The following is a 15,200-nucleotide window of genomic DNA, read 5'->3' as shown; positions in this document are numbered from 1 at the left end:
GATGGGAAATGCAGGGTTACATGGATAGAGTAGGGTGGCAGGTCCGGGGGAGATACAGTTCTGAGGGTCAATGTGGACTTGATGGACGGAATGTCCTGCTTCAACACTATAGAGATTCTTTAAAAATGACAAGAAGTTTGGACTATACAAACACCCAGTGGGTATCTATCTGTTGCATTCTCCTCTAGGTTTTGTATGTTTCAATAAGATCACCTCTGATTCCATGAGTAACCTGTTAAAGCCTTCATAATATGAGGCCCTCATCCCTGGAATACATGAAGTGAAACATCTCCGAACTGCTTCCAATTTAGTTATATCCTTTCTCAGGTAAGGAGACAAAAATAATCTCATACACAGTTGCGGTTAACTTTTATTTTCTCAGTGGTGAGAGAATTTGGAACTCTCTTCCCCGCAGAGCATTGGAGGCAGAGATATTGAATATGTTTGAGGCACAGACAGAAGTATCAGAAGTAACAACAGAGTCAAGGATTATCGAGGAATTTGGGCGGCACGGTGGCACAGTGGTTAGCACCGCTGCCTCACAGCACCAGAGACCCGGGTTCAATTCCCGCCTCAGGCGACTGTCTGTGTGGAGTTTGCACATTCTCCCCGTGTCTGCGTGGGTTTCCTCCGGGTGCTCCGGTTTCCTCCCACAGTCCAAAGATGTGCAGGTCAGCTGAATTGGCCATGCTAAATTGCCCGTAGTGTTAGGTATAGGGGTAAATGTAGGGGTATGGGTGGGTTGCGCTTCGGCGGGTCGGTGTGGACTTGTTGGGCCGAAGGGCCTGTTTCTACACTGTAAGTAATCTAATCTAAAAAAGAATGGGCAGCAATTTGCAGTGTAGGGGAAAATGTAGACAGTGATACAAAATCACACCGCTCCAGAACATCCAGGAATATAATGCAAACCGAAATGATAATATTAATAAAATGTTAAGGGGGAATCCAAGATAGTAACGATCTGGAAGGTGTGCTTTGTTGGGCTCTGCATCACAGCACGGGCAAAGTGTTCCCTAACCCACTCCATCCCACCAATTTACTTAGAATTCAACCCTAAAAGAGTGATAGAAGCTTTACTGATCCCGGTGGAAATGATAAAACACGGGAAAGGATCGAGTAAGTCCCAACAAGTGGTGCCCCCGTCAGAAGCATCGAGCCTGCCTGAGGCTGCAGCTGCAACCCACTCTGCTCGTTCCATAGACCCAGTGCCTCACCAGGCCTTGGTCACTGAGTTCACCAAGTTATGTGAATTGATTGAAGCCATGATTGAAGAAGAGCTAAGCAGAGGCTAGAACCACTACCACTCTCAGACGCGCTCCAAAAACACGAGCAGCAACTTGACAGCCTTGGAAACAAAATGGACGATGTCAAGCGCCGAACTGCATGACAGAGTCTGCGATAATAAATTCCTCACGAGAGAGGATGCTCACCGTTGAAAAACAGGTTCATATCTTAATTGAACATGATGACGACCTTGGGAACAGGGGCAGGATGAAGAATGTTCACATCGTCGGTCTGCTGGACCAGACAGCAGGTGGTCAGCCAGTGAGGATTTTTTGAGAACTGGCTGCAGCGATTCCTTCACTTCGAAACTGAAGAGGGACGGGTGAAGACTGAGACAGTCCATCGGGTTACGGTGCACAGATCAGGCTCAGAATAGCGCTCTCGCCCTGTCCGCGTGCGGTTACACAGTTATGGGGATAAACAAAGACTAATGGAAGCTTCCAGAACCCAGCGGCAAGATCCAATGCCTTTAATTCACGGGCTCCAGGATTATGTCCTTTCGGAACGTTTCGGCGGCTGTGATTCAGAAAAATATCTTTTGATGATATAGAACATACAACATTACAGCGCAGTACAGGCCCTTCGGCCCTCGATGTTGCGCCAACCTGTCATACCAATCTGAAACCCATCTCACCTACACTATTCCATGTACGTCCATATGCTTGTCCAATGACGACTTAAATGTACTTAAAGTTGGCGAATCAACTACCGTTGCAGGCAAATCATTCCATACCCTTACTACTCTCTGAGTAAAGAAAGTATCTTTGACATCTGTCCCATATCTATGACCCCTCAATTTAAAGCTTTGCCCCCTCATCTTCGCCATCACAATTCTTGGATAAAGGCTCACCCTATCTAACCCTCTGATTATCTTATATGTCTCTATTAAGTCACCTCCCAACCTTCTGCTCTCTAACGTAAACAGCTTCAACTCCCTCAGCCTTTCCTCGTAAAACCTTCCCTCCATACCAGACAACATCCTAGTAAATCTCCTCTGCACCCTTTCCAAACCTTCCACATCCTTTTATAGTGCAGTGACCAGAACTGTACACAGTACTCCAAGTGCGGCCGCACTAGAGTTTTGTACAGCTATAGCATAACTTCATGGTTCCTGAACTTGATCCATCTATTGATAAAAGTTAAAACACTGTATGCCTTCTCAACAACCCTGTCAACCTGGGTGGCGAATTTCAAGCATCTGTGCACCTGGACACCGAGATGTCTCTGCTCATCTACACTACCAAGGATCTTTCCATTATCCCAGTACTTTGCATTCCGTTTACTTCGACCAAGATGAATCACCACACACTTGTCCACATTAAACTTCATTTAATACCTCTCAGCCCCGCTCTGCAGTTTATCTATGTCTCTCTGTAACCTATAACATCCTTCGTCACTATCCACAACTCCACCGGCTTTAGTGTCATTTGCAAATTTACTAACCCAGCCTTCTACACACATCGAGGTCGTTTATGAAAATGACGAACAGCAGTGGAGCCAACACCGACCCACTACTAACTTAACTCCAGGATGAACATTTCTCATCAACCACGGCCCTCTGTCTTCTTTCAGCAAGCTAATTACTGATCCGAACTGCTATATCTCCCACAATCCCATTACTCCGCATTTTTTACAATAGCCCACTGTGGGGGACCTTATCGAACACCTTGCTGAAATCCATATACACCACATCAACCGGTTTGCTCTCATCTACCTGTTTGGTCACCTTCATAAAGAACTCAATAAGGTTCGTGAGGCACGACCTACCCTTCACAAAACCGTGCTGACTATCCTTAATCAATTTATTCTTGCCTAGATGATTATAACTCCTATCTCTTATAATCTTTTCCAATACTATATCAACAACTAAAGTAAGGCTCACTGGTCTATAATTACCAGTGTTTTCTCTACTCCCCTTCTTGAACAGGGGAACCATATTTGCTACCCTCCAGTCTTCTGGCATTATTCCAGTAGACAGTGACGATTTAAAGATCAATGCCAAAGGCTCGGCAATCTCCTCCCTGGCTTCCCAGAGGATCCTCAGATAAACCCAATCCGGCCCAGGGGACTTACAGACTTTCACACTCTGCAGGATTTCTAATACCTCCTCCTTGTGAACCTCAATCATAACTAGTCGACTAGCCTGTATCTCAGTAATCTCCTCGACAACATTGTCATTTTCTGGAGTTACTTTTGTTGAAAAAATATTCAGTTAGTGCTTCCCCTATCCCCTCTGACTCCATACACAACTGCCCACTAATATCCTTGATTGGATCTAATCTTATTTTCGTCATTCTTTTATTCCTTAAATATCTATAGAAAGCCTCAGGGTTTATCCTGATTCTATCAACAACTTCTCATGTCTTGTCCTGGCTCTTCTGAGCTCTCACTTTCGGTCTTTCCTGACTACCTTGTAACCCTCAAGCGCCCTAACTGAGCCTTCACATCTCATCCTAAAATATGCCTTCTTCTTCCTCTTGACCAGAGATTCCATTTCCTTCGTAATCTATGGCTCCCGCACTCTACAGCTTCATTCCTGCCTGACAGGTACATACCTATCGAGGACACACAGTAGCTTTTCCTTGAATAAGCTCCATATTTCTAATGTGCCTATCCCCTTCAGTTTTCTTCTCCCACCTATGCTTCCTAAATCGTGCCTAATCGCATCGTAACTACCTCTCCCCCAGCTCTAACTCTTGCCCAGTGGTATACACCTATCCCTTGATATAACTAAAATAAATATACCAGAATTGTGATCGCTGTCACCAAAGTGCTCACCTGATTCCAAGTCTAACACCTCTCAAGAGAAGAGTAAGGGAACTCGGGAATCAGTATTCCCTCTGGTACCCAACGGTTCTCCATATTGAATTTAATGGATCCATGAACTAGTCTGACTCTGCAGAGAAAGCGAAAACTTTGTGGAAATTTTAAATTCCCCTATCGATTTTTTTCGTTTTTTTGTTTTTTTTATTTGTTTAGTTTTGGAAAGTTTTGAGAGCTTGTCAGTTGTAATAGTTTTCAATTGTGCAGTTTTTAAGCTCTTTGAGACTTTGTTTATTAATGATAAGTAATTCGAGTTCTTCCTCTATCGAGTTCAAGTGTTGCTACAGTCTGTTCTGGAAAATGGTATGCTTAAATGGTGTACCTGGAACATGAAGGGGAGCCATTGCCCAGTCAAGAGGAAAAACTTACTTTCTAGTCTTAAAAAAGAGAGGGTGGATTTTGTCCTAATGCAGAAGATGCACCTCGATGACTAGGAACATTTGATGTTACAACAGGGCGGGGTTGAACGGGTTTTTATTTTCGTCTTTTAATCCTAGGAATAAGGGAGAAGCCATACTGGATAAGAAGAATCTTCCATTTAAATTGCGAATCCCACAACTGGGATTGGACAATATTCACCACTATTAGTGATTTACTCTGATACTGAAGCAAACTCCTCTTTCCTAATGCCTTGGAGTTAATGCCAGAATTGAGAGAGATGCCCTCCAGACTGTCAAGCAACAATGTGACATGACAAAACCTCATGGGTTCATATCAAAGCCTGACACGGAAACCTCCTGCGGATTCACCTCTCTCAGCCTCACGGTGTCAGATCAAACACTAACACGGAAACCTCTTGCTGACTCCCCTCCCTCACCTTCACGGTGTGAGATCAAACACTGACACGGAAACCTCCTGCTGACTCCCCTCCCTCAGCCTCACGGTGTCAGATCAAACATTGACACGGAAACCTCCTGCTGACTCCCCTCCCTCAGCCTCACGGTGTCAGATCAAACACTGACACGGAAACCTCCTGCTGACTCCCCTCCCTCAGCCTCATGGTATCAGATCAAACACGGACACGGAAACCTCCTGCTGACTCCCCTCCCTCAGCCTCACGGTGTCAGATCAAACACTGACACGGAAACATCTTGCTGACACCCCTCCTCAGCTAATGGATCAGTGTCCCTCTACATTGAACAACACTTGATGGAATCCCTTTTTTAGTCCCACTCCTCCACTGCTCACAACAAATGTTAAATGCAACCAGGTTGGTGATGTGGCCGATGATATTGGTCTCAGATTGGGACAGTGTCAGTTTTAGGAACAAGTCAGGCGAGGTTCTTTAATCTGCTAAAACAACACGTTTATGATCCAGAGCAATGTTACTCAAAGTATGATGGAAAGATAAATGGCAATCTGTTTGGGTATTGCAGATATACAATCAATATTCCCCTTTTTAAAAATGCTGACACACACACACACACACACACACACACACACTAAATTGTCCGTAATGTTCAGGGATTTCTAGGTTATGTGCAATAGTCAGGGGTAAATATAGGGAAACGGGTTGGGAAGGTTGGTATGGACTTGTTGGGTCGAAGGGCCTGTTCCAACACTGCAGGGATTCCATAAAAATAAAAATGGTAACGATGACTGTAGAGGTCTTTTTTAGCTCACACACATTGCTGTGATGAGGAACAATGAAGGAGAGAGAGTGCAATAGGTCATTCCTTCTCGGACAGATTACATTTTCTCCCTCTCTGAGTTGAATCACACAGTAATGTCATCCTCTCCCAAACTGAACCATGTGAGGTCTCCTTGTACATTATCCAAACTATGTCTCCATCACATTCCCTGTTCCATGTAGGTGCATCATTGCTGCTATCATACACAGAGCCATACCCTTGACAGAAAATGGTCCCGGTCTATTTGAAGATCTGTTTATATGTCCCTGCGATCATTAAAAATTAAAAATGTTTAATTTATTCAGAATACCTATGTTAAACTGAATGCATTTTTAAAAGAAATATAGAAATTGCTGGAAAAGCTCGCCAGGTCTCTCAGTACCCAGATTCTGTATCTGTACCAGCCTCCACCACTCCCTCTGGCAGCTCATTCCATACGCATACCAACCTCTGCGTGAAATGGTGCCCTTTAGGCCTCATCAAAACCTTTCCCCTCTCACTTTCCACCAATGCCCTCTAATTTTGGACGCCCCTAACCTGGAAAAAACCCCTGACTACTCATCCTAACCATGGCCATTTTGATTTTATAAACCTTTAATGCTGCAAAATGTGATCCCAATCAACACGAATGGCTGTACTTTCAGTCATCCTGGGCCTAAATTCTGAAATGCAATACTGACACCTCTTCCTTCTCCATCAAGTCACAATTCTAAATCCATTTTAATTAGTTTGTTCAGATATATCCTGAGACACTTCTGTGAGCTTTACGCATGGACCTTTGTGCCCTGAGGTAGGGATACTAGCATCACTCAGCAATACCCATAAAGCTGTATCAGTATTCTCCTGTTTTTTATTTCATCCGACTGTCCTGATATGCTGAGACATAGCTCTGCAACAGGCAGAACGTGAATCCAGGCCTTCTATCCCTGAGCTAAGAACACTACCACACAAGTTCAGGAATTGGAATCAAATCCAGAGCTCTGGCTCAGAGACAGGGACACTACCATACCCAGATTTAGGGTCATATTTTAGTGGCCACTTTCAGCTTGGTGTGGATTTATTATAATCAGGTTACCATTACTGAATTACAAACAACACTTTGTATCATTAAACAAATGCAAGATATTTATCTCAACTGTAGGATATTGAGTGTACGTGCTGTACCATCGAAATTAACTATAAACATCTTTAATTGCTATTATCTGTAGTCTGCAATTTTAAGGAAAGAAATCCTGCAGACACACTCTGCACAATGGAAGGGTCTCAAATAGATATTTATTACTGAAAACCAGAAACAAAGGAAGAGTTTAATTTCTGACCCCAAAACACCGATCACTCTTACCCAACTCTCACGTGTGACTTCCCTTTTTCCTAAAACCATGAAATGACACCAGGCCGCTGATTACTGTCCAGCCTCTCCTCCCCACTGACTGTGTCTGCAATCTGTCCCTCCTCCCCCTAACCATACAAGGCAAACCAAGCTCAGGGTCTTTGTGAAAATCAAAGCCGGAGTGTGTAGGCCTCCTGGAGACGATGGGCATTTTAAAATTGAAGGGGGAGGATGCGGTGGCAGTAATATCACTCACTGGGCTGAGGGGTGGCTGATGGAGTTTAGTTTGGATTAATGCGAGGTATTGGGTTTGGTAAATCAAACAACAGCAGGACATTTACAATTAAAAGTAGAGTCTTTGGCAGTGTTGTAGAATAGAAACCTAGGTCGTTAGGTATAATTCTTTAAAATTTGCATCTCATATACATAGTGTGATTAAGAAGGTGTTTAACACACATGTATTCATAGGACAGACCTTGGGATTGGGATGTCATGTGGTTATACAAGACATTGGTGAGACCTCTTCTGGCATACTGTGTCCAGTCTGGTCACCATGCCCGCTCATTTCATAGGCACACCACCCTCTGGGTGAAAAAGCTGCCCCTTAGGTCACTTTTGAATGTTTCCCCTCTCACCTTAAGCCCATGTCCTCTAGTTTTGGACTCCCCATACCCTTAGAAAATACCTTGACTATTCACTTTGATATTACTGACGTTGATATTATTAAGCTGGAGAGGATTGAGAAGACAATAACCTGGATGTTGCTGGGAAAGGAGGGAGTGAGCTATGAGGAGAGGCTGGGACTTTTTTCACTGAAGAATATGAGATTAAGCAGTAACTTTACAGAGGTTTATAAAATAATGAGGGTTACAGAGAAGCTAAAGGGCTGATGTCTTTTCTCTAGAGTTAAGGATTCAAAACTGACGGATTTTTAAGGTGTGAGGAAAAAAGATTTATGAAAGTCATGAGAGGTAATTATGTTAGACAGATGCTGGCTTGTGTGTGAAATGAACTTCCAGATGAAGTGATCAAAGCAGGGGCAGTTACAACGTTTAAAGGATATTTAGATCAGTCCATGCATAAGACATCAGTTTGGATGGTGCTGTGAGCAGCTGCCCTCTCCCTGCCCGTCTCTGAATGAATCCCTGTTGGTTTTCATCCTCAGCCAATGCCTGTGCAGTGGCGTGTGGCGGCCAGCAGAGTGTGGCATTGTATCACTTTAAGCACCACAGAGGCTGCCAAACCTGCCCCACACAGACACACGCAGATACATACACGGGGATGGTGAGGACACGGCGTGAAGCTCATCTAGTAACGTTAATGAAACATAAAGAAATGCTCAATTCGCCTAGTAAACTGTTAAAATATGAGTGACAGATCTGCCAAATTCGACTGTTTAAATAAAAAAAACATCAATTTATTCTTTTCAATCTGAAAGTGAACATTTTACATCAACTACTCACAACTCTGGGACCCTCTTTCTCTTAACTGCTTATTACCCGACTCCAGCTCGATAGCAATATATTGTTTCTGGGTCTTCTATCCTCTCGTATCACAGGTGCTTGTAAGCTCTCAGTTCAGAACAGCATTCCCTCTCTCTTGAAGGTATAGTACACACTTTCAACTTCATCACATTATACCCTGATGAATATCGGTAAGTGGGACCTATCCGGGTTTCTTTTGCTCTGTGCTTTGTCAATATTTCATTCGCTCCGTCTGGTTTGTATCAGGACGTTTGTTGCTCCATTGACAGCATGTCATTATTCGACTTTGTCCATCGGAATATATCAGTATTTCACTTGATCACACTCGTGTATGTGGGGCAGGATTTCAGTTGTTTCATGTGGGCTGTGACACGATGACAATCTCAATGTTTCTAGATGGCACCGAACCTCGAAGAACTCTGAAATCTATGGAGGACAGTGTGGAACTCTAACAGGACAGTGACACGTTGATGTAGTGTTCAGGTTTATGGCAGATGGGGATCAGTGCAGATTAGTTTGAGGTGATACACTTTGGTAGGAAAGACAATGAATGACAGTTTAAAACAGGCTGTGCCATTATAACGGGGCTGCAGGAACAGAGAGCGCTGGGTGTATATGGGCATAGATTGTTGAAGATGTCAGGACAGGTGAGGAGAGTAGTAACTGTCACAGATTAGTTTCAGTATCTGAGCTGTTTACAGGGGGAGGTGTAGGAGGGAGTCTCCGTGGTCCCTTCCTGGGAGGTGGTGGTGACGATGTGTTGTGAGCCCACCCTCCTGCCCACCGAGACCGTGGGGATTCCATTTGTACCAGCTCAACACAAAAGGGAGATGGCATCAGGGACACGGCTTCTAAGTTGTGCCGGGGGGAAACGGAGCTGCCAGTGGGTTTAAAGTGAGAATTGCCCTTCACTGAACATTGCTCCTTACTCGGTCGGTGGGACGTGGATGTTTCAGAATCTCCACACGAGGCGTCCCGGTCCTCTCCGGCTCGTGCCAGGGTCCTCCCCACATGGCAGGGGGAGGGGGGAGGGAAAGGATATCGGGCACTCCACCACCTGGATAGGCCCTTTCTGTCCTATTCCAGGCTGTTTCTCCTGGAATGGGAGAAAGGGAGGGAGAGAGATGGTGGGAATGGGTGACCCTGCTGTTAGTGTTAGTGTAGGTGGGGACGGCCTCATGGTGAGGTGTCCGGAGGGAGTCAGTCCACAGTATTGTATCCATGCATTGTTATTAAATTGAGGGGGTGGTGGTAAAGTTGAGAGAAAGAGAGAGAGAGAGAGAAAGAGAGACAGACAGAGACAGAGAGAGACAGAGAGAGAGAAGGTGCTGCATACTGCAGTGAGAGTGGTGGACCATGAGCCTTGTTCGGGGGTCGGTGCTGTAACAGATATACTCTTTGAGTGTGAAGGAGCAGAGAGAATACAGTGAGCCTTATCCTGACAGTGCGGGGAAGGTTATTGATGCTTGTCCTATATTGCTGGACATTTCTTCAGACTCAGGATACTGCACTGAGCTGGGTGGGGAGCTCAGACCATGCTCGGTGGTTCTGGTGGTGTGGCCCACTCTGGGAAGAGAATGTTCCCCCTCTGTACTAGCCCATCCACCAGGACCTCCGTGCTCCTTATCTGTTATGATCGGGGTAAACTGTGCAGGGCAGCTCCTAACAGAGAAAGCTCAACCTTGTGCTCAGTGGCCTTTTAAAGATGGCGCCAGTGTCATGGATCATGGAATATCCAGGGGCACCCGGGCGATGGTGAGTACCTCCAGCCATATTGGGTGGGAGAATCGGGCTGGTATTGAATGAGAGGCACACCATGGGGTAGGATGGGTAGTTAATGAGTTGAGTTCGATAAGATAGCACCAGGAAACTAGCTCGGCCTTGTGTAAATGATCCCTCTGTCACAGTCAATGGAAATGGCACTGAGACAAATTATTGTTAGATTTAGCTCAATGAGTCAAAGACTCTTCTGACCCTACATCCAGATACAAAGCTGCAGAACAAATACTCATCAAAAACTCTGCATCATCTGAACTCCCACCAATATAATGTTCACCTACAATTCCTGGAAACACTTATGTTACAGGATGCTGTTAAAATGTTTTCATTTCTGCATTCTGAAACCAGGGAACACATCCTTCCATAACACTGTCTCGCAGTATCCCCCTCTCTGTCTATTTCCCATATCCCTCCCATTTGTTGTTGCTTAAACTGATTCCCCCTCCAACTCTGTATCTCTGTGGCAGTGATGTTCACACTCACAGCACCCCATTGTCAGGGCACAACGGAGAGATGGAGTTGTAAAAGGATGGGAGCTGCACATCCTGTCACTTCCAGCATGGGCTGCAGGTTTCCCACACAGGGCAGGTATCTAACACAGTGTTACAGATCAATGCACTGGGGTGGTGTACACAGTCCTACATGCTGGGAGGGTAACTGCTCCTGGTTTACAGATTAATTCACGGGTGACCACTGCACAGGTCGCTGTGCTGGTCAGACTGTCTGGTTGAGGTTTATAGATAATGCCCTGTTGTGTTCTGCACAGCTCCCCGTGCTGGGCAAATATCGAATCCGGGTTTATAGATCAATGCACTGCTGTGATCTGCACAGCTCCCGGTGTTGGACAGATATCTAATCCGGGTTTATAGATCAATGCACTGCTGTGGTCTGCACTTCTCCCGGTGTTGGACAGATATCTCGTCCGGTTTTATAGATCAATGCACTGCTGTGGTCAGGACTTCTCACCATGCTGGTGTGGTCTGGGTTTATCGATCAATGCCCTGATCTGATCTGTGCAGTGTTCCACTCTGGACAGATTGCTGGATTGTATTGACCAGTGCAGTGGATGAATCTGGGCAGATTGCTGGGTTGTACTGAGCAGTACACTGGCCTGGTCTGCACAGTGTTCCACGGTGAACAGATATCTCCTCTGAGTTGATGGTGTCTGGGCTGGTTCTGTGAGGTGGATTGATATTGTGGTATATCTAACCATTTCAGCTGATCTGGAGATGCCTTTAGTTCCCATTCCTGTGAATGGACCCTCCGTCTCTCACCCCATTAATATTACAGTGTGTCCTTGCACAGTACATCATGTTGGTGGGGTGATACGGGGGAAAGATGATGGACAGGTCAAGGAACGCTCTGTTCCAAACATTCGATAACTGCCATTCCCCAGAAAGTTCTCTCCCCGACATTCTATAACTGATATTCCCCGGAACGTTCTGTCCCTGACATTGTTTGTGAACGGCCGGACGTCAGTGAATTGAACAAACGATAAGATCCCGCGGGTAGAGATCCCGTTCCAGGGAGAAGGAGACACTGTTCCGAAGGCCCCTCAGGCAGTTTAAGGGGTGAATACGTTTTCCCTGCGTTTACATTTCTCCACGACACAGGATCGACCACAATTTAGACCAAAATACAGGAATTCCCAAACTCCGTTTGTCTTCAGGAAACTGGGAGAGAATCCCTCAGGACCGTAAGGTTTCCACCCTCTGTATTAGGAACTGGGAAGGAGTGACCTGTGTCTGCTCTCAGTGATCGAGTGTGTGGGAATGTTCTGGAAATCATCTGTCCTTATGGATGTGTCTCTGTGTGTTTGGGGAGGGAGGGTTTCTTGAGGTTTATGTCATATTTCTGTCAGTAATACCGACCTTCCCAGTTGTTATTCCAGCTCCAATTATTTTAATAATACGCTGAATACAGGGAACACATTTAAAAATCTCACTGGGTCCCCGATCAAACGGGTCTCTTTGCCTCCAGGCTGATGGATAATGGGTTTGTCTTCCTTCCTCACAGTTAACGTAGTGACCATCTACGTCCTGCTTTATAAAGATTGTGGATTGTCTCCATGTGTCAGACGTTACCTGGGGGCCATGGCAGCGGCGGATCTCCTGGTCATTATCCTCGACCTGATCCTGAGACACATTCCCATTGTATATCGGAAACAGTTTTATATCCTGAGGGATTCCGTCCCCGTGTGTAATATCCACGCCATCCTGGTTTATGCAGCCACTGACTGCACTGTCTGGTTCACCGTCACTTTCACCTTTGATCGGTTTGTGGCCATTTGTTGCCAGAAGCTGAAAAGTAAATATTGCAGTGAAAAGACGGCGGCTGTGGTTCTGGGAGCAGTGACTGTGCTGAGCTGTTTAAAGAACATTTCCTGGTACTTTATGCTCACGGCTCGGTATTGGCTGTGGAACAATCCCATGTTTTGTTTTGTAACAATAGCTGTTCGATTCTCCAGTGTTTGGGGCAGAATCGAGTCCCTCCACCACATTCTAACCCCGTGTGTCCCATTTCTCCTGATTCTGCTGCTCAATGTTCTCACCGTCAGACACATTGTCGTGACCAGCAGAGCCCGCAGGAGACTCCGCGCTCACACCAATGGGGACGCTCAGTCTGACACTGAAATGAGAAACCGAAAAAAATCCATCATTTTACTGTTTGTGATCTCGGCCAATTTCATCCTGTTATGGCCAACGCTCATGCTGTATTCTATATGGAAACGGATGTGGTGGATTGGGTATCAGTCTGTGTTTCTCCATCCCTTTGTGCAGGAATTGGGCTTCATGCTGCAGCTCCTCAGTTGCTGCACAAACACCGCGATTTATGCTGTGACCCAAACTAAGTTCAGGCAGCAGCTGAAGAATGTGCTGAAATATCCCTTCACCCAATTCCATCCATCCATCAAATTCCCTCATTAATCAATCCATCCGGGATTTTCTCATTTCAGTTCAGTGTTTCAGCGATGGAGCAGCCTGTCGCTATGGTAACAGACTGAGGGTAGCGCTGGGTTGTCCATCCTTATCCCACAGCGAGGTTACAGGGAAACATTTCAATGTTTCTCACAACTCAGGGGCCAGTGAGAAAAGGCACCATCCCACTGACTGTATCCATCATTTCCGTTTGTAAACAATAAAAATGTTGATTAAAACGTGCCGAGCAGCAGAGTGACCGATGTTGTTGGGTGTCTTTGTGTTGGAGAAGCTGAGCTGGAGAGAGACAGACTCAACCCCAAGTCCTGGGCCTCAGGGAAGGGGAGGGGACCACGCCCTGAGCTCAGGAGCTGGGTTTAACTCCCTCTGACACCCCCCTACTCCAACCTGACCACCCCATTTCCTCTCCCCCACTCTTCCTCCTCAATTCTCTCCCTCTCTCTCTCTCTCTGCACACTGTGTCTCTCTCACCTCCTCTCCCTTTCACTCTCTCTGGTCCCCTCTCAGACACCCCCCCCAACCCGGTTTCTCCACCTGCCTCCACTATTCTTTCTGCCGCACTCTCCCCCTCTCTCTCTCACACCCCAACATGAGTTTCTCCACCTGCCTCCATTCTTCTCTCTCCCCCTCACCCTCACTCTCTCTCTCTCCTGCCGTCTCTGTCTCCCTCCCGCAATTCCGTCTCTACACCAATTTCCCCACCTCCCACATCTTTCAATCATCTCACCCCCACCCCCCCACACGCAGCTTCACCACAAACACCCAGTCTCTAGGTTAGAGGGAGAGGGAAGGACCAGGGAGACAGAGTGTGTCAGAGAGAGAGGAAGGGCAGGACAGGAGGGAGAGAGGTTGAGTCAGAGAGAAACGGAGGGAGGTGGGGAGAGAGAGAGAGACACCGAGGGAGGGGGATCGAGAGTGAGAGAAGATGGAGAGAGAGCGAAGGAGCAGGGAGAGACAGAGGGAGAGAGAGAGGGAAGGGAGAGATAAGGTGAGGGAGGGAGAGAGAGAAATAGGGGAGGACATAATGAGAGAGGGGTCAGAGAGAGGGGGACAGAGAGAGGGGGACAGAGAGAGGGGGGACAGAGAAAGGGGGGAGATAGAGAGGGTGACAGAGAGAGGGGCACAGAGAGTGGGGGAGATAGAGGGTGTCAGAGAGAGGGGGACAGAGAGAGGGGGACAGAGAGGGGGGAGACAGACGGTGTCAGAGAGAGGGGGACAGAGAGAGAGGGACACCGAGAGTGGGGGAGATAGAGGGGTGTCAGGAGAGAGAGGGGGACAGAGAGAGAGGGGGACAGAGAGATGGCGACAGAGAGAAGGGGGAACAGAGAGAGGGGTACAGAGAGAGGGGGACAGAGAGAGAGGAGGGCAGAGAGAGGGGGGGGGGCAGAGTGTGGGGAAGATTGAGGGGGACAGAGAGAGAGGGGGACAGACAGAGGGGGACAGAGAGAGGGGGACAGAGAGAGAGGGGGACAGTGAGGGGGGGAAAGAGAGAGGCGGGTGGGAGGGTGAGGGGGCAGAGAGTGGGCGACAGAGAGAGGAGCACAGAGAGAGGGGGATATAGAGGGGGACAGAGGGAAGGGACAGAGAGAGGGGTACAGAGTGGGAGAGAGAGAGGGGGTCAGAGAGAGGGGGACAGAGAGTGGGGGGATGGAGAGAGTGGGGGACAGAGAGAGGGGGACAGAGAGAGGGGGCAGAGAGAGGGCGACAGAGAAGGGGTCAGACAGTGGGGGAAGAGAGAGAGGGGACAGAGAGAAGGGGACAGAGAGAGGGGGAAAGAGAGACGGGGGACAGAGAGAGGGGCAGAGACAGAGAGGGCAGAGAGAGAGGGACAGAGAGAGAGGGGGCAGAGAGAGAGGGGGCAGAGAGAGAGGGGGACAGAGATAGAGGGGGACAGAGAGAGGGGGACAGTGAGAGAGGGGGACAAAAAGAG

At 47.1% G+C, this 15,200-nt stretch overlaps 1 protein-coding gene across 1 annotated transcript in view; it reads left to right on the top strand.

Moving 5' to 3' along the window:
• The window catches only part of LOC148139658 (putative G protein-coupled receptor 139), a 41,221-nt gene extending 27,963 nt beyond the window's left edge, over nucleotides 1-13,258 (top strand). Inside the window, exon 2 of the mRNA XM_087980867.1 lies at nucleotides 12,348-13,258. Coding sequence (XP_087836993.1) covers nucleotides 12,348-13,258 — 911 coding nt within the window. The remainder of the gene's footprint in view (nucleotides 1-12,347) is intronic.
• Nucleotides 13,259-15,200: the final 1,942 nt, after the last annotated feature.

This window comes from Chiloscyllium plagiosum, unplaced genomic scaffold (genome assembly GCF_037043375.1).
Source record: "Chiloscyllium plagiosum isolate Xiang-an unplaced genomic scaffold, Cpla_swu_hap1 HiC_scaffold_38, whole genome shotgun sequence".
NCBI classification, from domain to species: domain Eukaryota; kingdom Metazoa; phylum Chordata; class Chondrichthyes; order Orectolobiformes; family Hemiscylliidae; genus Chiloscyllium; species Chiloscyllium plagiosum.
The sequence above is the reverse complement of the archived record's forward strand: the minus strand, read 5'-3'. Positions and strand labels throughout refer to the sequence as shown.